The sequence below is a fragment of the Thamnophis sirtalis genome, unplaced genomic scaffold (genome assembly GCF_051295495.1).
Source record: "Thamnophis sirtalis isolate CommonGarterSnake01/CBP01778 unplaced genomic scaffold, rThaSir2_p1.2 scaffold_1, whole genome shotgun sequence".
NCBI classification, from domain to species: domain Eukaryota; kingdom Metazoa; phylum Chordata; class Lepidosauria; order Squamata; family Natricidae; genus Thamnophis; species Thamnophis sirtalis.
The window spans coordinates 72259856-72281814 of record NW_028261381.1 but is presented as its reverse complement, the minus strand read 5'-3'; the positions used below and the strand labels follow the sequence as shown (position 1 = coordinate 72281814).

The following is a 21959-nucleotide window of genomic DNA, read 5'->3' as shown; positions in this document are numbered from 1 at the left end:
TAGGAAGCAAAGGGAGCAGTATCCTAATGGCCTTTTCCATGTAACTCCGGTTGACAGAAACTGCACTTCTATTTTAGGAGGCTATTTTCTAAAGATAAAGATCTTTTTCTAGCTTTTCAACTTAAAAACCAAACACCCTAATTTGTGATTAGAACAAGTGATTAGAAATTAGACATGAATTGACCAATGCCCTCTTCTGTTCCCCTAATGCAGCTTTGTGCCCGCTTAGTTCTAAAGAAGATTCTGAGCCTTCCTTATGGTACTCCTGCTACCTATCTTAGAATGAAAGTAGGCCTATCCTCAATCTCTGTTAGAATTCACCTTGCACTGTTGAGGAACAAAAAATTAGGCTTCCAAAAATCTAATTAAACTATTAATTGTATAGAAAGTCTTTGAGTTACAATTGTGATGGAGCCTGCCCATCAGAGCCATAACTCAGGAAACTGTAAATTGAGTCACTCATATGACTGATTTTACAATTTTTTTGCAGCAGTCATTAAGTGAATCACCATGTTCATTAAGCTAACACGATGGTAGTTAAGCAAACCAATGGTTCACTATGAATGAGATAGCTGTTGTAATTCCAAGATCATTGTGGGGAAAGGCAGAAATCCCAGGGAAAGTGCATGCAGATGCCATGACCTGAAGGCAGGGAAGGCCTAAGAGTTCAGGTCACATGCAGCCAAGGGAGGCTGGGGGAGAAACTGACCGGGGTTTGCCCATGCCACACTTGAGCTACAGGTGGCTAGGGAAAGTCTGGGAGGGTCAGTGACAACTGTGCATGGGGTGGAGGTGGGGGGAAGAAGAGCAACTTGCAGCCTTCCCTACTAGCTTCTTCATTGAGTTTTCTTGTGGAAAGCCAACAGAAAAGGTGACAAATGAACATCATCACATCTCAATCATGGCAATGAGGTGGACACCCTGATAGTGTTCGTGTGATCACATGGGGCCAGAATTTCACAGACCAATCATATATCCATTTTTTCAGTAATTTGAACAATTACCGGACAAATGGACATAAGCCAAGGATTCCCTTTACATCTGTTTACTTTATACCATAGCTTCCACTTATCTTTAAGGAAAGTTTTTTACATGTCCAATGGGGAGAACCTGTGCCCCTGTTATGCTGACCAAGTAGATGAGATTAATAATTATGTCCTCTACTGACCTATCTAACATAAAATCAAAAATAAAATGCTGATGACAAAAAAATTTATGGTGCAGGATACTAAACAACCAAATTACCTTCTCACAGGCACAATTCCAATTATTAACAATAAGATCAACTACCTTGGCCATGCCTTCTTTTCAATTTAGAAATGAAACTTTAAGCCCCCAATTGTAGTTTTAGTTGATTCCTAATTCTTTTGTATGCTTTCTTTACTGTTGTTTACAATTTTATTGTTAACCAATTTTATTTTTCTTTTCTGATATGTCATGTTGTTATGGCCTGTGGTCAACATAATAAATTATTGAACTATGGACTAGCAACATGTGAACCTCAAGCCATAAAATAGATTATATTATTATATATCTCAATAAAAATAGTTTAGCTTTCCATTGTAGCTGATTTCCTGATCTCTCTTGGCTGGTTAATGGTTCTTTCATATTTCCAGCTTACTCTCTTTTTTTCCCCTTGTTCTTGAAACATATAGAAAACATATTGTAATATATGCGTATATTATCACCTTGATAAGATCACACGATGCTTGAATTAAAGTTCAGCAAAAGGCAAAATATTAAGTTTAGAAAAGCAATTACTGCAAAACACTGAAGAAATGATAGCACTATATTTTATATTTATAAAAAACACTTAGGCTTCAATACATACTTTTGAATAACATATATTTACAACATTTCTAACCTGCTTTTCTATTGCAAATAAACCAAAAATGCATATTCTGGCTATTGAGTATATAGTAGGCATGTTTATTTACATTATTAATAAGAAATATATAATTACTTTATGTAGTTTGTACCTTCAATAAAGCTTCCAGTATGTACAAAGCCAGAAAATAATAGTTGCACATTTTTAGCTGTGGAAAAAATGGTGTATCGGTAGAAAGTATGAAGTAAAGAGCAATTGGAAAACAGTTCAAAAGGGTTACCATGAAACATATATATTCAAATTCCTCCATTGTCGCTAATTGGTAACATGTTCTCAAAAACCTGTTTCTGTGCAAGAAAAAAAGGTCAACATGCAATTAATAACAGTCTTTTAAGCATCTATTACTTTTCATTTCTTAATTCTATTTATGGACAGTGATCAACACTGTCCAAAAATCTTGCTCTCAAAGAATAATTCAATAAGAATCCAACTCTGTGATTTTATGGACAGTTAAAGATGCTAAATAGATAAGTGAACTCAAATTACCACAATAAAAAAGAATGGAATGGAGTGCTTTGCCCACAAAAAGATACAACTTCTGTCAAAGGAATTACATCAATATGAGGTAAATTGCCCAAAATATTTTTTAAGGATGTTGAGGGATTATAAATATATGGAGGTATAAAATTGTGATTCCAAGGAATATATGTTCTTTTCAGAAAGACACAGATCTTTCTTAGAAATAGATGTTTCTAAGTATTTCCAAGATGATTTATATGATCTGAAGAGAAATCAAATATAATATTTCTACAAAATAGTTATTATGATAACCATTTTCAGATTATAGATAGTCCTCGATTTATGATGTATTTTTGATAAAAGACTGGAAAACTTTTATGAAAACTTTTTGCTGATAATAAGAAAAAAAGTAAAAAATTGTGATTTCTGAATTTGATTGTTGCAAAAGCATTGAATAACAGGTTGAAGGGATTTTTGTAATATTAAAGAGGAAGGATAATGACTTCATAACTGCTGTAAAGGTGTGCAAAATTTTTTTTTCCGAGAGCTGTTTTGGTTATTCCATGTAATCTTTATGTTTTTTGGTGCGCTGAATCCGAAAATAACCTCCATTTTGTCATAGGACATCACGTTTCCTGACAATTTAGGTAACTATGTTAAATAAGGCAATACCTCAAAATAAATGGAAATAGACTTATAAAATTAAAGTTTTATTACAATATTTTCATTAAAAAACCTTTTTTTGAACTGAAATGAGCTCACCTACACACACTAAACTCGATTCCTCTTCCTTGTGAGGCTCCTCTTGGTGCATTTACGCTTGTGAGTAGCATCTGGAATGTCTCTCTGAAGCATACAACAGTAATGCCATCATTGTAATGCTCCATTTTCCCTGGTATCTCCTTTCCATCTCTTTAATGTCTTGGTGGAATCGTTCACCTTGTTCCTCACTCACAGCTCCCAAATTTTCAGGAAAGTAGTCAAAGTGCGACAGGAGTAAATGCACTTTCAAACTCACCAAGCAACCTAAAGCTTGAAATGCTTTCAGAATTCTTCCGACGATCTTTTTGTAGTGAGGATCTTTGTTATTGCCTAAAACCTTCGGTACGACTTCTTTAAATGCAATCCACCCTTCTTTTTGAGGATCCGTCATGGTATTGACAAACTCTTGATCAACTATAAGCCTTCTAATGTCTGGTCCGACGAACACACCTTCCTTCAATTTTGCCTCCGACAGACATGGAAACTTGGTGACCAAGTATTTGAAGCATTCTCCATCTCTTGGAAGTGATTTTATGAATTGCTTCATCAATCCCAATTTTATGTGGAGAGGTGGTAGAACAACTTTATGGGAAGGTACCAAAGTTTCTCGGAGGACATTTTTTCACAGACTGTTAGCACCCTCGGCTGTCAACTCTTCTTGGTCCAGTGATTTTGTTGGTCTCGACTATCCCATAGACACAGAAAACAAGGGTATTTGGTATAGCCAGCTTGTTGCCCGAGCAGCATGCACAAGACCTTCAAGTCCCCACACACTTGCCAACCATGGTCTTCATATTTAAATTTACAAAGAACCAATTCCAAGCTCTCATAGGCTTCCTTCAAATGTATGGAATGACCTACAGGTATGGAAGCGTAAAAACCGTTATGGAGTAAAACTGCTTTGAGACTTCTTTTAGAAGAATCTATAAAAAGAAGCCATTGCTCTGAATCATATTGGATTTTAAATTGACCCATCAGACCTTCAACATCGATGCAATAAACCAACTTGTCTTCCTGGGCGAAGTAACGAACAAACTTCTTTTCACGATGTCTGAACCATGAAGATGACACTCCTGGCAACAATAAATTCCTGCTTTTCAGCCTTGATTCAGCCTTGGTAACTCAGTGGCATCTTTGGGAAGATTCAAGTATCTTACCAAATCATTCATCTCCTCCTGAGAAAACAATTTTGGTCTTGTATCATCTTCAAAGTCAGAACTTGATTCGTCATCAGGTTCAGTTATGACTTCACCTTCATCGGAGCTAGGTATCTCTTCCAAGGTAGCAAGGGGTTTGGGTACTGGTATATCTGTGCCATGGAGGATGGGACGAATTGCTGAGTGAAGATTGGGGTATGAAATGGAATGCTTCCATTTGGAATTAAACCCTTTCACATTGCATGAACAAAAGTAACATTCATCACTATGGTTCTTTTGCTCTCGCCATACCATAGGAATCCCATAACGGAAAGGTTTTTTCTTACCCTTGAACCAGTTTCGGAGGTCCTCAACACACCCTTTGCACACTTTGTGAGGCGCCCAAACTTTATCTTGATCTCCAATTTTTAGTCCAAAGTATGCAAAATATACTTTTTTCACAAAGTCTGTAATATTCTGCTGTTGCTTCAACACTGTATATTCACCACAGATGAACAGAAACTGTCTGGCAAATTAATACACTTTCGCGGAGCCATAACATAACGGTTGAAGAATGACGAGCTAATATGAATTGTGATGAAAAAGTGTGAACAGCCTAGAACCAAGAACCTGATGATGATTCATGCACAAATGTGGAATGCAGGAGAGAGCAGCTCTGTGTCTGTACACGAGATGTCACAGTGTGGGCCACGCCCCCTGCACTGACTGGAGATGCTGCTATCTGCCCTGTGTCTCCCTCCCACTGGATTCTTTAGGAAAGATTAACTGCTTCTACCATTAGAAGCACAGACTTAAAACTTGCTTAGCTTATGTATATATTGCTGACCATTAGATTTACAGTGCTATATTTTTTTTACATAACTCAGACAAACCCTTTAAAGGTTTTTTGGCATTTTATATCTTAAATGGCCTTATGTGAATTAATTAATAGTAATTTGGACTTTAAATTTGGTTAAAAACCCATAATATAAAAAAAAATACCAAAAAATTTTTAAAAATGATAAATTTGAAGACAATTTTGCATGTTGTGGTAAATCATGATGTCTAGGAGTTTTCTCAATATTTTATTTGTTTTCAGCACACCAAAATACATGGAAATTGGATGAAAATAATCAAACAGCTTTTTAGTCGCAGACCTGTGTTATTTTTTTCATTAACTGTAGTTTTCTCTGCGCTTTTTCTTTCTTTCTCTTTATATATCTCTGCATTGGTCTTTATATTTAAAAAAAAGAAATTTAGCAGCCAAATTCCTTTGAAACTAAATAATCTTTTCCCCCAGTTTGCAAGTAAACTAAATGTCTCAATGGACCCATCCAAATGATAACTCATAAATAGACTTAGAACTGTCAGTTTAGAACTGTGATCATGACTGTCACAATTTTCTGAGTAACTTAACTTTAAGAATTTTCCACATTCTTCCCCATAAATTTGCCTTAGAAACTGATTACTAGTCTCTACTTGCTTTCCTGACATCAAGTTTCCAATTTGGAACATAATTTGTTACCGTTCCTTTTTTCTGCATTGCTTGCTATTTCAGGACTAGATCTTGCTGAATTGGAATGAAAGCTATTTTTCAATAAATCTGGGTACTTGGGCTCAGTAATTCTTAATTACTAGTTACTCAGTATCCCAATTATTAAGGCTAGGATATAACAGTGTATGCATCACCATTATATAAAATGTTAGTATTTCTCATCATACATATTTTAATATCTATTAAGTATACCAACCTTGATTGCTTAAAACTTTCCTCTTTCACACTGTGAACCCATTCAGTTAGCCAGTTTTTAATTGTGACCAATATGCCTTTGCTTTCCCAATAAGTTTTTACTTCATGAATATTCATAAACCTGGAATAATTAAAAGCATATATTTTAAAATAGAAGGTAAAAAGTGAATACAAGATAATTCTCAATACTTTTACCACAAACACAGATAATCCTGGAATTATGACCATTAGTTTAACAACCAAAGTTAACAACATTGTTGAAAAAAGTGACTTATGTGTGGTCTACACTTACGACTGTTGTAACATCCCCACAGTTACGTGATAAAAATTCAGGTATTTGGCAACCAGTATGCATTTATGATCATTGCAGGATCCCAGAGTCATGTGATTGCCATTTGTGACCTTCCCAGAAGGCTTCCAAGAAAAGCCATTGGATGAATCCAGATTTACTTAACAGCTAGAGTGACTAACTTAACAATTGTGGCAAAAAAGATTATAAAATTGAATAACTGCATCACTTAGAAACAAAGTTTCTGGTTCCAATTGTGATAGTAAGCTAAGAACTACCTGCATGTTGCTTTGGATTATTTTTCTCAATAAATAAATGAACAATACAATATTTTTGACACGTATAGTTTTTTCTTAAATCTAGTTATAGGATGTGTGGAGAATAGGTCACAATTCAGGTAATTTTTATGCAAAAGTACTGAATATACAAGAGAGTTCACAAAATTTTAACACCATTGTAAATGCACATAACAATGTAAAGGAAAAAAAGGAAAAAAGGGAAAATGAAAAAATAAGGAAAAAGGTAAAGAATAATCAGTAAAAAGACTTATTGGGAAAATCACATATCATAATTTTAAATTCCTTCCTATTTACGTGACTGATGTAACATAAATATATTGTATTTCTCAATACTGTTTCTATTATTTCCCCCTTGAAAACTATACTGCTAGGTTTGAGTTTGGCTTATTATGTGAATATGTATATCAGAAACCATTCTTACTTAAATTTAGTCAAATTTCTGTTATGAATATATACTGTTAATTTTAATGTTGTTGCATATTCAACGAGTGGTTTCCCAGTGTTATATTTTTGGCAATGTAGATAATATATTCATGTTAGTGATCCTAATTTAATAAAATGTTTTAAATATTTTCACTGTCAAAATATTTTTTTAACTTTTCTCCATAATCTGATTTAATACTTTTGAAATTGCAAGTTGAATTAACTGCTGCCTGTCAAATAGAATCCCAAATATTTGTTGGCTAACAACCCAAATCTTTCTGGACAAAGCTTTCTTCTTCTTGAATTAAGTACTCTTAAGTACTTATTTGCTTTTTGTATGCTTACCTTGAGAATTCATCCAAACCATTATTTTCATCCTTTATTGCATTTTGCAGTTGCATAATAGTTAGTACATTATCCACATACTATTTTAAATTCTATTTCTCTCTTTGAGTCTTGATACCTGCTATCTGGTTTGTTTTGTTTTTTTGAAAACTTATTTTCTAATACTTCCAAAGCAATCAAGAATAGTAAATGAGAAACAAAGCAGATATCCTTATCTGGTATCTTTATTGATTGAAAATTTTATAGTTGTTCTATTCGCTATTATCTTTGTTATTTGCTATTGATACACACTTTTAACCAGTGGTGGTATTCAGCTAATTCACATCACTTCGGGATAACTGGTTGTTAATTTTCTGAGCAGTTTGGTGAACTGGTTGTTGGAAGAAATCATTAGGGCAGAGAATCAGTTGTTAAATTATTTGAATCCAACCACTGCTTTTAACACACGCTTTAAGTTCTTCTCCAGGATTTTGTTTAATGTAATATTTGTAGCATTTCCTTTTGCTGATCTGTACATCTCATGTGTGTTGTATTCAAATACTCTCTAATTTTCTCCAAAGTTGGCATATATTTTCCACATGGTTGAGAATAGTATTTAATAAATTTGATTTGCCATTTCTTTTGAATTTGAAACATGCTACTTTATGCCTTAAATTAATGTCCTTTTCTCAATTGGTAGGCCAATAATTTATATGAGCTGCTATCTTCCTTGAAGTTTGGCTTAGCAAAAATTCCTTTTCTTGTAAGTATCATCTCCTTCCAAAAGACTAGTTACAAATCACCCTCCCATATCCAGGATTTGATCTTCTGGCTTTTGATTCCATTTATTTCAAATCTTTGAATAAAATAGCTTTTTAGTTTTGCGCAGCTTGCTTTCTATTTACTGCCAAAGAAATAAAGATTATAATACTTTCATAAATACTTTGCTGAACTCCCAAGCTGTGAATAAAAAAATATCAGGAATTGAGTTCATTTAAAGCTCTTTACTTCATTGCCTTTCAAGATTAAGCTTGGAAGCAGGTCTGTTTAGTATACAAATGGATTTCATCCAGGAACTCTTAGACATGTAGGACTCTGCCCATCATTGTCGTAACTAGTGACAGTTGTAACTTGCTTCATTTCACTTTTATGGTATTTTACAGCTATCTATATATTTTTTGTTACATCTAAATTGCTTTTTTTTTTAATGTATATCTGCCAGGAGGATGGGGTGTCATTGTTTTTTATATTGGGTTTTTATCTTTGTAAGCAGCCTGGAGTCAATGAGTGAGTTGGGCAGCCATATAAATTTTATTAAATAAAATAAATAAACAAAATGAATTCCATTTTTGTAACATTTTATACAGGTCAATAAAACTAATTACAACAATAGCATCAACATATTATAGTATCTACTCTTCTCATTTGAAATATTTAATTACAATAGATGCATGTGCATTATTTTTATTAATTGTTAAGCACTTACTTTCCATTAATATCGACATAGCTTTCTGCTGCACCTATCAATATTTGTGCAGCATCTTGGTTCAGCATTCCACTGTTATATTGCTTCTGATAACTAGCCTATATTTTTAAAAAAAGTTTGAATAAGTAGAATTCCAGAACTGTTGAATGATTAACCCATAAATTAACCCATATATATATTGCATCTAGTCTAAGGACCGTATTAGTTTTACTAAATCTGCTTATGGACTCCACTGAGAAGCACTATCACATCCAATTTGAAAGAGCAGTTCTATGTGGTTATTAATCTCTGATGTCATATTATTTTGATATGTGATAAGCTTAATCTTCAATTGAGTCTACCAACCATTATTAACTGATATTTATCTTTGGACTTCAACGATTCTAATTCTGAAGGAAAAAACAGGGATTGTCATAATTCTGCTGTTTAAATGGAAGTCAACTTGAATTATCTGTAATAGCTATTGAGAATGTTTTTCCATCTTAAAACTAATTGCTTACTAGGGTCATATAACACGTATAATTTCTCTTTATTATAGAAAATACCAAGTATTGGATGAAATAAAGTTGATTTCCTTTTGCTTCTCAGGTCACTGTTTTCTCAGAACATAGAAAAGCATAGTTCCTCAAAAAGAGTTATAAGACTCCAAGAGAGAGAAATAAAAGGGTGATTTAAAAGTCAATAAATGATGGAACTCCAAATAGGTTAAGAGATTATGGATAATGATAAAATATATTAATAATAAGAAAAATAGAAAATACAAATAGGGAAAATAGCAGCATACATATTAATAGATAATAGAATCTATTATAATTAAAAATAAACTAAGCTTAGTAAGTGGAAATTTAGAATTAGTTAATCCAATTGTATTATTAATATTAATAGTGTGTTAAAGTATATTGCAAATTTAAACATTTAAGGATTAGAAATTGTGGGAATTATTATATATATTGCCGGGATTGATTAAATGTTGTTAATATTTGGTTTATTAGTAGTCCTAGACATTTGGGATATTGAAATTATTGTGGAATAATGAGTAATTTTCAAAATATTAAATATTAGTAACTTAGTAAGGAATAACAAATAGATGGTGTAAAGAAATGTTATTTATGTTTAAATTAATTCATGGAAAAATTGATAAAGAATTAGAAAAAGAGAATGGTACTATTGAAGTTGGAAGATCAGGATTAGGCATACTTATTCATATTATTACTGTTAGCATTGTTTAAAAAAGATTTGACCCAGTCAATATACTGTTTACAAAATATTTGTGTATTATATTAATCTCTCTCTCTCTCTCTCTCTCTCTCTCTCTCTCTCTCTCACACACACACACACACACACACACACACATGACGTGTGGTGAGGTTTATGGCTGGTGAGGCACTAATACAGTGATGGGTTTCAATTTGTTTTAGACTTGTGGACTTCAACTCCCAGAATTCTACAGCCAGGCATGCTCAGTTCCGATTTAAAGCGACAGCATTTGTTTTTCTCCTTTGCGAAATAAGTTTCCTTCTTTCTTTTTCTTCTCCCTTCCCTTCCCTTCCTTCCTCCCTCCCCCTCTCTCAAACACACACACACACACACAGAGAGAGATAGAAATTGGATTGGACTATCTCTCCTACCCCCTTCCCTCTCTCACTCAAACAAACTCTCTCTCAAATAAACACACAGACACACAGACACACAAAGTTGGATTGGAGGGAGTCAGGGAGACCACAGGAGGAGGCAGGAAGCCAGTCAAAGAGCCACACACTTTCCCCCAGCCCCGGAAGGATCCAGCCCAGTTTCACTGATTACAGGTTTGAAAAGACAATGTGGCTCTGCCTGCAATCAAACTACACTTGGGGAGGGAGAGCACTTCCCTCCAGCCTTTGCCCAAAGCCCCGCACTAGGAGGATGCAGTTTGAATTACTCCCCTCCCTCCGACCCACACGTACCTTTGCCAACTGTTTCAGAGAGGATTTCAACTCTGCTCTTGCCTGTCATCATGAAAAAAAAACGTAAAAGGAAAAACGCGAGAGCTGAGGTCAGGCTGAGCTAGTTGCTGCCTCACTATGAATGACTCTGCTTAACTGTTTAAAAAAGCCTCTAAAAAAGAGCCCTCTACAGGAGGAGGCAGGAGAATGACATGCCTCACCTACGTCAGAATTTTTAGGCTTTTAACCCTTGCTTAACTCTGCTCGGTGATCATAAAACGCCTAAAGTCAGACTAGATGAGACACGTCGTTATTCTGCCTCCTCCTGTAGGGGGCACTTTTTTAGAGGCTTTTTTAAACAGTTAAGCACTAAGCAGAGTCATCCAGTGATTCTGGCAGCAACTAGCTCAGCCTGACCTCAGCTCTTGCCTTTTTCCTTTTACATTTTTTTTCTTTTCATGATGACAGTGGTGAGGCTCTACCTCCCCTGACTGCACATCTATGTATGTATGTATGTATGTATGTATGTATGTATGTATATGTTTTTGCTGATACATAAATGAAGGGAGACTAGTATAGATCTATTTCAAGCTATTTAACTCTCATCAGCTAGCCATATCCTTGCTTGGATTCGAACTTGGGCTGTTTTTACATATTAGGCAGTTGTATTAACCTCTTAGCCACAAGCTCTCACCTGGTGTGCCCAAATATGGGAGGGAGCATATTACTTCCCTTTCACCTTTCAGCCCCACTCCAGGAGCCTTCCAACAGTCGCTTACAGGACAAGATGCTTTGACAAAAGAAAAAAAAACACTTAATTATTCCCCTAGCTCAACTGATAAGGGAGGAGAGCTTGTGGCTTGGAGATTTTCATTAGGAAGATGTGTGGTATATGAGGGATAATAAACAGAGTATCTTACAGATCCAGAGAAGAATCTGATCATTACATAAAAATATTCTCAGGTAAGTGATGTTGTGGCCCAAACTTTGCTAACCTTAAAGCATCCAAAGTATTTTGAAGCTACCACAAAATTTTATTAGACATGCAAACAATACACTGGCTCCCAACAAACCATTGGCAACTTGTTGCAGCCCTGAGCAAAAGGAAAACCAGAACTTATTTATCCTTAGGCCTACTACAATGCAACCCCTACCTACTATACTGAAAAGGCAAGACAAAAGCAAAAGCAAAAACAGTATAAATTACAGGTTCTCACTGGAATGTTTTTGACAAACCTATTTGAGTGACCTTATTATTTATCTCTTCCTAGTAGATCAGAGAATATAAACAACTTGGTTTACTAGGCCACTGATCATTAACTGATTCTTCTCCTTTTCGCCACTAAAACACAATTTAGCTTGTTCCAACTATTTTTTAGAAGGGCCCTTTAAGCAGTTCACAGGTGGGGTGCAGGTAGTGACATCTCAGGTTTAGTAGTAAATGCAATTCACAAGTGTATGAGTAGGTGGTACCTTTTATTACTATATTGTGTATATTTACTTACTTCAATTTATATAGCCACCCATCTTAAATATATGACTCTGGGTGGATAAATAATTTATTTAATAGTAGTGACCAAGGAATTATTGGGGGAGTAAGAGGATTCCAAAAGCTCTTACTAGTCCTGCTAAATATTTTTGCTCTCAGATTATATACATTAAATATATTTAGAACAAAAAACATTAAGGTAAACAAAAATACTAACTATCTGTGCAGTTAAGAGACGTAACCTGGCTTCCTCGAACATTTCAGCAATTTGTTCAGGATCTCTCTCAAATGTAATATCTGCATTGCATTCTGGACATCTAAGTAATCTGACCAATTGATTAATTTCTTCTGGAGTTAACTGCAGGAGGAAGAAAAGAACAGTAGTGTAACTAGAAACAATGATAATGATCAGGGGAGGATTGTAAATATTTTTTGATTTTATATTCTATATTAATATCACTCTCTCCACCTAGTTCCTCCCTACTTGTTTCTCTCCACTTACAACTATACCCCTGGTGGTGAACCTATGGCACACCCTGCATTGAAGCAAACCAAACAGGCGGGAGTCTCCCTCTCCACTAAGCAGCCCCGTTGAGCCTACTTGCAAACTCCATTGAGCATGGCTTCAAATGTTCGGCTCATGTGTCTCTCCCAGAGAGGGAAAGAGAAGGCATGGGTATCTCCCTGACAGGATCCAGGTTGAAGTTGCCTTATTTTGCATGGATTTCTTGGCTTTGCCTGCAGCCTCCACTCACCCAAGTGGTTAGATTCTCATGACACGTGAAGCTGGGCAGGAGAGCACAGATAGATAGATATGGATGGATGGATGGATGGATGGATAGATAAGACAGAGAGAGACAGCGAGAGACAGAAAGGCAGAGAGAGGGGAAGGGAAAGAGAGGGGGAAAGTGGGGGGAGGGAAAGGGGGGAGAGAGAGAAAAGGAAAGAGAAACAGAGAGGCAGAGAAGGTGGGAGGGAAAGAGAGAGAGAAAGAGGGGGAAGAGAGAGGGGGGAAGAGAGAAAGACACAGAGAGAGACAGAAGAAGAGAGGCAGAGAGAAGGGAGGGAGGGAAAGAGAGAGAGGGAGGGAGGGAAAGAGGAGAAAAAGAGAGAAAAAAGAGGGAAGGAAGGAGAAGAGAGAGGAAAGGAAAGAGATAGGGAGAAAGAGAGGCAGAGAGGAGGAAGGGAAAAAGAAGGGGAGGGAGGGAAAGAGAGAGAAAAGGGGAAGAGAAAGAGGGAAAGAGAAAGAGGGGAGAAGAGAGAGAAAGAGAGGGTGGGAAGAAGAGAGAGAGAAACAGAGAGGTAGAGAGAAGGGGGAAGGAAAGAGAAAGACAGAAAAAGATAGAGAGGTGTGAAAGAGGGAGGGGGAAAGAGAAGGAGAAGGAAAGAAAAAGAAAGAAAAACAGAGATGGGGAGGGAAAGAGAGAGGGAGAGGAAGAGACAGGGGGAAGAAAGAGAGAGGGAGGGAAAGAGAGAAATTATATTAGAAATGTTTTTTCTTTTTTATTGTTGCTAAATGTAATATTTCAAAGGAGCATAAAAGTGCATTTATCACATCTTTCTTAAAACAATTAGCTGAACTCTGCCTTGTTTATCATTATTTTAGGTAGTAAAACAATATTCAGGTTAAATTGCCATTGGCAGTTTGCGATAAATAAGTGGGTTTTGGGTTGCAGTTTCGGCACTCAGCTTCTAAAAGGTTCGCCATTAGTAAACTATACTGTCCTTTCCCACTCAATTCCTTATCCTTTCTGCATATCTACCTAGGTTTATTTGCAACTTCAAACCTCACTGCAAGCTGAATAATGACCAATTCAATCGCATGATAAAAGCTAATCTCTTGTATTTAGTCATGGCAAATATGTAAATACCATAATATTAATTTATGTTTTTTCTAAACTATATTTTATTTAACGTTTGTATTACTTACTCTATAAGGATAATCTATTTTGATTGCTTTTTCTGCCATTGCCCAGTTTGCATCAGCCAAAAATCGATCAAGTTTTAGCATTGCAAAAGTGTTGGCCTCCATTTTTCTAATACGTTGAATAGCATTAAACATTGCCATACGCTTTGGAAGAGTAATATTACAAAGCCCTATAATAAGAGGAAAATAATTAGTTATTCTGAAATGTGTATGAAATATGTAAGCATTTATTATAGTCTATAAATTATAATCTATAAATAATCATGTGACTCCCACCACCAGGAAATTATTGAAGACCGGGTTGTTCTCTTAGGTCTTAGGGACAGGATGATTGCAGAGCCAAGGTTTTGTTTTGGTTTCAATTCGTTTTGATTTATTTTTGTATTTTGCTCTTCTAGGTTAATTGAATTTTTAATCTGTTGGATTTTTTAAAATTGTAAATTGTTTGGGGGTTGATATTAATGCCATACACCATGAAAATAATGTTTTGGATTTGATAGAAGATAAAAATTTAATGTGATTAAAATAGATATAATATAGATTTATAGCATACTTATGTGTGCATTCATATGTGTTTGTGTATGCAGCTCCTGTTAAATTTGATTTGAAATTCCTTGTAAATATGAAGTTAAATTCTTATCCAGATAATATTACGCCTTTAAAAACTTCATTAAAGGGTTCCATTTCAAGTAACTGGAAAGTAGATGTATTTTATATATTATTTTCTTATTTAACTAAAATTTTGCTAGATTGACAAATTAATCAAATTAAATTTTCTGCAAATTTGCATTTGATATATAATGTGCCATTGTTTAATACATTAATAGCATAATCCCAGACATACTAAGACATGTCCAACTGCATTCAGTAGGAAATATTTCCAGGAAAATGTACAGTCTACTTGTTAGAAACTAAATAGAAAAACAAATATTTTTAAAAATGATATGTTTAATGTGTCACCTAAGGTTATAACCAGCGTCCTCACAGTGGTTGAATTAATAATCAAGGTTAACAGTGATGCTGTTCCAGAATGCATTAATATCTGAAACACAAAAAATTGTTATAATTAGTAACCTCATAAAATGTCCATACATTTATGATACCATATTTTAAGGGAGCAGGCCAACGTAGAAAGAATAATACAGATACATATAGTACAATTTCACCTAATAAGCTGACAAAACAAAATCAAACATAACCAATTATGATAGTATAGTCCTGGATTCTGAATTTTGTTTTGTCCCCATAAAAAAGGAGCTGAAAAAGAAAAGGAGTTAATTTAGATTCTCCATCCACACCTTCACTGCCATTAATTGTTCACATCAATATTTTAACAAAAAACTTACAAAAAACACTAATTTACTGTAAAAATTGAATTTTAAGAAGTAAAAAGGAGTTGAGACTAGGATGTATTTGTCTCCAGATCTATTATTCTTGAAATTATAATGAGGGAATTAGAAAATAATTGCAATAAAAGCTGTAGGTTTAAGCACTAGGGAGCATTAAGTTTCTGGGGAGAAACACAATGACATAAAAATTAAACAAGATAATAAAGGATACATATTGATATTACAACAAAAATTGGAATAGCTAAAACAGAGCCTTTGTAGTGATAATATGTAAATGTAAAAGTTGGATACTGAAACAGAACAAAATATACCTTCAAATTATTTGTTTAGACATGGTAACCAAGAGTACGTAGTATGAACTCCAAAACAATCAATTCATCACTTCTATAGCACAAAAGACTGATTACTATCTTGAGGCAATGTTCTTGAAGCAGAACCTCATTAGTTAAAATACTGTTTTCCCTGATCTTCTAGAATTTTATTTTATTATGTTTTGGATAAATTAGCTAGCACTTTTAAGAAAATGTTTGTTTGTCTATAATATTTCTTAACCTCACAGCTCCCTCAGAGATCATGCTTTCCCATTATTCCATCTCTATATTATAACTAAAATTGTTAGCCCTCCTTATGGATCTTGTTTCAAATTTTAACAAAAGTTTATGTATTTTAGCAATTATATGTTCATTTGAACATGTGATTCTATTTCACTTAGACTTAGTCTTACAATGTTCAAAACCATACATTTTGTTTACTTTACATTTTTCTAAAAATTGTAAATACAACAACCATTGACATATCCCTCTGCCATTCGTTCTTCTCTTGATTTTATTTTCCATTTCTCTTGACAAAATTCTAGTATATTATGGGAAGCCCCTCCCTCCTAGATAATGAAATATTTTGGAGAATATTAAAAGAGGCAGAATATAAGGGGACTTCCGGGGCTGACTTCGCTACAACACAACATGCAATCTTGGAGCTCCAGGATTGCTGTTGAAATCCCTGTTGCTGGACGGTCCTTTTTGGACCTAAACCGTCCCGTAGAGATGGTGATAGAGAAGAGTACGTCCTGCTGATCGATCCAGGAGAAGCTTTTTTTTTCAGCTACAAGAGAAGCAGCTAATGAAGCTGCATAATGTTGGGACAGCCCCCTGCAATGGAAACAGTGCAGGAGAGAGAGAGTGTGTCGAAATTGGTGAGATAAATTTTATTATTAGAGAAGAGAACACCCAAAAAGAAGTAGAGTAAAACTAAAATTGAAGATAGGAGAGCAAGCGGCAGATTAGCTTGAATTAAAACTATTGTGTTATATCTTTTTTTCTTTAATTTCGTTTCTTTTCTATGGATGGAATTTTTACAAATACCTCTTACTTTCAATTGGACTGGTCCTTTTTCTCCTCCTTCTTCTATTTTTTTCCATTATTTGTATTTGTGGACTAAGAATCTCTTTCCTCTAAATGCTCAGCCGGATCGGAACTTTTAAACACTTTTTTTCCTATCCCTAAACTCGGAGCTTAAAGAGGGAGCTATAAGTAGAGAAAAAAGAAGTAACACTGCCATCTAGAGGGTGGAGGCTTGGTTACATCCGTTATCTCAAGGCCATTGGCTTTGCTTATTGAAAGGGACAGAGAGAAAACACATCTTGTTTATACAGGTGTTCTTTTGGAGTAACACTGAATTTATTTGAAACCTATCAAAAGTCTTGGAGGTCCTAGTGGCAGTGTTTACAACTTGGAAAGATGGTGCAACATGAAGAAGAAGAGGAATTAACATTGCAAAGAATTATGTTAGAAATTCAAAAAATCCTAACAAGTACAGAAAGAATAGAAAAAATCTGGAGTTTATAGAACAAAGAACAGAAGGAATGGAGGGAAGAGCTGAGAATATTGTTGAAACAAGTTGAAGATAGAGTTTAAAAATGCAGAAAAACATGAACAAGGTGACGAGAAAATTGCTGATGCTGACAGTATACTGAGAGAGGAGGGAAATGATACATGTGGAACACTAAAGGGAGAGGTAGACGAACTGGAACTCTATCTCACGCTTCAAAACATAGATGAAGAAAGGGGAGAAAACTTGGCAGAAACAATGAGAGTATTTTTGGCAGAAGCAACAGTGATAACCAAAGCCCAGCTGATGAAATGAACAGATGGAGCGTTTTGAGTATTTACAAAATATGCAATGAACAACAAGTTGCCAAGAGAAGTTCACATAAGACTTATCGAGGAAATATTTAGAACACAGATTCTACAAATGGCAAGAGATATTGAACTGCACTACTACTGGAAGGATACAGGATGATGAAATGAAATGTCACAATAAAACTAAGCTAAACTTAATTAAATTTTGAATATTATGTATAAGACAAAGTAATAATAGTTATAGTTAAACAAATAATTAATAATGATAATAATGCATTTATATATACTAGATTGACAATATGGAATTTTATATAAGTTGTAAGTGAAGATCATGGAGATGATGTAGAAAAACTTTTTTCTTATAAAAGATAAACAATTCTATGTAGAATAGAGTATAAAGGTGCATTACCATTGGAGGAGTCCAGGATGATGTAAAGAAATGCCATAATATAAATTTACTTTAAATTTAGTATGTAATAATAGCTATATTCGATGAATGTTTAATAATCATAATAATTGTATACATATATATTAGATTGATGATATGAGCAATGGAATGTGCTGAAATGCGTAAGCTGATATATGATATTAGAGAAAATATTATAATATAATAATAACATGTACAAATATACTTGATTGATAATATGTGACTTATATAAAAGGATGATTACGGAAAAGATGCACAAAAACCTTGTAATCAATCAACACACTGTATGGAATGGAAGATGTTTTTATGTTATGTGTTATGTTTGTTTACATTTGTTTAAAAACTACAAAGGTGTTTTTGGGTGAAATCTGGATTAACATCAATTCAATAGTCTCAATACAGTACATCTAACATAATTTTTGAAATCCACATTAACTATTATTTTATTGTATTACAAATATCCATGCCACTTAAATGTCAGGTCATGTTCTTTTAACTTCAGAAGCTTTCTATTTCTCAGTAGCTCCAAACTTCATCCAAATGAAATAACAAGCTGCAGAATTAAATTTCAAACTACTGCCTCCCCCATCTTTTAGCTATTATATTATGTATTATTATATTTCTGTAGTACTTTATTTATATCGTTTATATTTTTAATATTGTAATTAACCCAGTTACCCTGTGGTAAGATGGGTGACTAATAAAATTGATAAATAAAATAAAAAATGATACTTTTTGATCACGTTTACATCCCTTTAAAACAACATAATTTATAAATAATCCTCAATTTACAGTCATTTGTTTAGTGACTGCTCAAAATTTGTTGTTAAGCACATGTGATGACACACTATTTTATTACCTTTTCGGTGTGATCATTAAGGGAATCACTACAGTTGTTAAGTGAGACTTGAGACTTTCCCTGCCCACTTCCCCATTGATTTTACGTGTTGAAAGCTAGCTGGAAAGGTCATAAATGATAGTCACATGGCTGGAGGACACTGCACATACCATAAATACATGATGGTTGCCAAGTGCCTGAATCACAATTACAACCACAGGGATGCTGCAATAATCATGTTCAAATTGTCATTAAATTAATGGTCATAAATTGAGAGCTACTTCTATATAAATATAAGTTAAATCTCACATTTTTACAAGTCGAATTGAACTATGTTTTTATTACAATGCCCAATATGCTGGTATGCCTTAACTCCAGGGCTTTAAAAAGCAGATCTAGAGGACATTTTGCTAAAAAGATTTGCATAGGTTTAATTTCTAATATAAATTTATCAGAAATGTTGATTTTTCAAGATACGAAGTTATTTTTACCTGATTCTTAATGCTAGCCTCAGCTGGAGTCTCACTTTCTGTCTGGCTAATTTGAAGAGCCATGTTCAAAGTAAAAGTGCCTCTCATTCCACTCCAAACAATAATAGCTCCCCAACGCCAATTAAATCCATAGCCGAGTCGACTCAAAAAAGGACTCAATGTCAAAATAACTAAAAATCTAAGTAAATAAAAGTAAAAATTTGCAAAATTAAATTTTAAATATTACTGAAATTTTATATCTTAATCAAAAATTAAAATAATTTATTAAACAAATAATTAATCATTATCATCTATAAGATAAAAGACTGCATTTATCAATCAATATAAAAGTTTATTATTAAACAAAAATATATCATGTTATTGCTTCTTTCATATAAACAATTTAACCATTATGCTACACTGGATTTCCAATGTATTATTCAAATACTATATATATACTGTACCTTTTTTCCAAGCATGGGAGTATTGAGATTTTGTAATACCTGCTATGTGTTACAAAATCTTAATACTCCCATGTTGATTAAGATCACTATGATTGGTTTTAAGTTATATTATAATTTACTGAGTTCTAACACAGCTTATAATGTCCCGACCAAGGATGAATCTGACTTGCAAGGTTTTTTTTTTAAAGTGTACACACACACACACACACACACACACACACACACACACTGAAGTTTTGGAGTTTTTCATAAAGCTCCCCCCCCCCCCCCCCCGGCATGGTATATGCAGCACCTAAAACATTGGCATAATTCATTTCAACCATTGTGGAAGAAGAAATACTTTCTACATTCAAGAGCAAAAATTTAATGGAAAACAGTTCTTCTATAGCTTGATTACAATGCAACTCATTAGGAAATAATGAGAATAAGCTATATATATTCATGTTCACTATCAGAGATATCACAGAGCTATTCATCCAAATCGAACAATTTACACCAAGGGTTTCCATGCTAAAATAAATTACAATGCATGGATCAAAAATTTTTGACAGCTTATTTGTTTACCAAATTTATATACCACTCATCTCACAGTTCAAAGTGACAATAACTGTAGCACTAAGAGTTTTAATATTCTGTGTGTGTGCATGTGAGCATGTGCATTTCTGCATGCTTGACTGTGGCTTACTTCCAACTACATGTTTAGAAGACAGCAATTTAAGAATATCACAACTGATAGGCAATGTTAGTCGATTTCCACAAAAGTAAAAAAGTATTTACCTTACAAGATTCAGTGAAAGGTAGACTGTTACAATGTAGAAAAAAGCACGAGAATTTATATTTGGAAATGTTTTTTGAGCTATCACAATTCCTATTATGAGATATATAATAATGTGAGCCAAAAATGTCAGCATAGACCAAAACCTGTTTAAGAAAAAGCAGATTAAGGGAGACATTAAAACATGCCAATGAGAAAACAAATATTGCAATTATTTATCATTTACCAGTATAACATAAGCTAAATTATATTTCTCATTATTGTACAAAAGCAAATATACCATAAACATTTCTATTTTATTTATAATAATATGCATTTTATTATATCACTGTAATGTTTAGTTAGTAATAAATGTTAGCCACATGAAATTATATTTTAGACTGGAAATATTTTTAAAAAAGGAAACCAGGCCATCAAAGAACATGGTGATTGGATGCTATCAAAGCTGACACCAGCCAAAGCATAGAAAAGCTCAAAGAAATAGGGCAAAATTGGAAGATGTGGAAAGACTTTACCATTGAATCATCAAGAGTCAAACTCAACTGAATGGATAACATCATCATTTTTAAACAATAAAATTAGGTGAGCAAAATTTAACCAATTTCAATGTTTTTATCTAGAGACTACCTTTTGGCACCAAGTACTGAAACTGGAGCGTGTGCCTGTTCCTGTGCGCATGCACTCTGGAGCACTGGAACCTGGAAGAACCTGGCTGTCATGTGCATGCACACTGGGCCAGCTGCTCTTCTGGGTTCTGTTGCACCCATATGCACTGGCCAGCTGGTCCAGTGTGCATGCGATAGCTCACGTGCCCACAGATGGAGCTCTGTGTGCCACCTCTGGCACACGTGCCAGAGGTTCACCATCATGGATCTAGACAATCATTGACACTACCAATACAATCATTTTAATATCATTTATCGTTAGTAAATACATTCAAAACATATTTACTAATGTGTTGATAAGGGGATTATTTATTGATATGATTTTTATCACACCTTTATAATTGTTTATAAGTAGCTCAAGATGGCAAACATTGCCAATACTGTTTATTCCTCCTAATTTCCCCACAACAACAGCCCTGTAAGGTGGGTTGGTCTGAGATAGAGTTGGTCTGGGTTGGTCTGAGATACTAGACCAAACTTAATATAAAATATAGAGTATATTTTCCTTTCCTCTCTGAAATTAAATCAAAACACAAAATATATAATTCCATACCACTCCGATAGAGAAATGATGGCCACATAACATAATATTTGAAATATTTCCTTTTCATTTCAAACTATACATTTTATAGTATGGGGACTTATAAAGAAACAGATTGTTTACCTGTTACTGTCCTCT

The 21959-nt window shown here is 34.2% G+C and overlaps 1 protein-coding gene across 1 annotated transcript in view; it reads right to left on the bottom strand.

The window, feature by feature from the left end:
- LOC106539607 (solute carrier family 9 member C1-like) overlaps positions 1 to 21959 on the bottom strand; it is a 101066-nt gene that overhangs the window by 45158 nt on the left and 33949 nt on the right. The window contains exons 8-15 of the mRNA XM_087704012.1: positions 20618 to 20761; positions 19398 to 19575; positions 15115 to 15196; positions 14158 to 14324; positions 12445 to 12585; positions 8817 to 8914; positions 5997 to 6116; positions 1980 to 2175 (exon numbers count right to left, since the gene is read on the bottom strand). Coding sequence (XP_087560138.1) covers positions 1980 to 2175; positions 5997 to 6116; positions 8817 to 8914; positions 12445 to 12585; positions 14158 to 14324; positions 15115 to 15196; positions 19398 to 19575; positions 20618 to 20761 — 1126 coding nt within the window. The remainder of the gene's footprint in view (positions 1 to 1979; positions 2176 to 5996; positions 6117 to 8816; positions 8915 to 12444; positions 12586 to 14157; positions 14325 to 15114; positions 15197 to 19397; positions 19576 to 20617; positions 20762 to 21959) is intronic.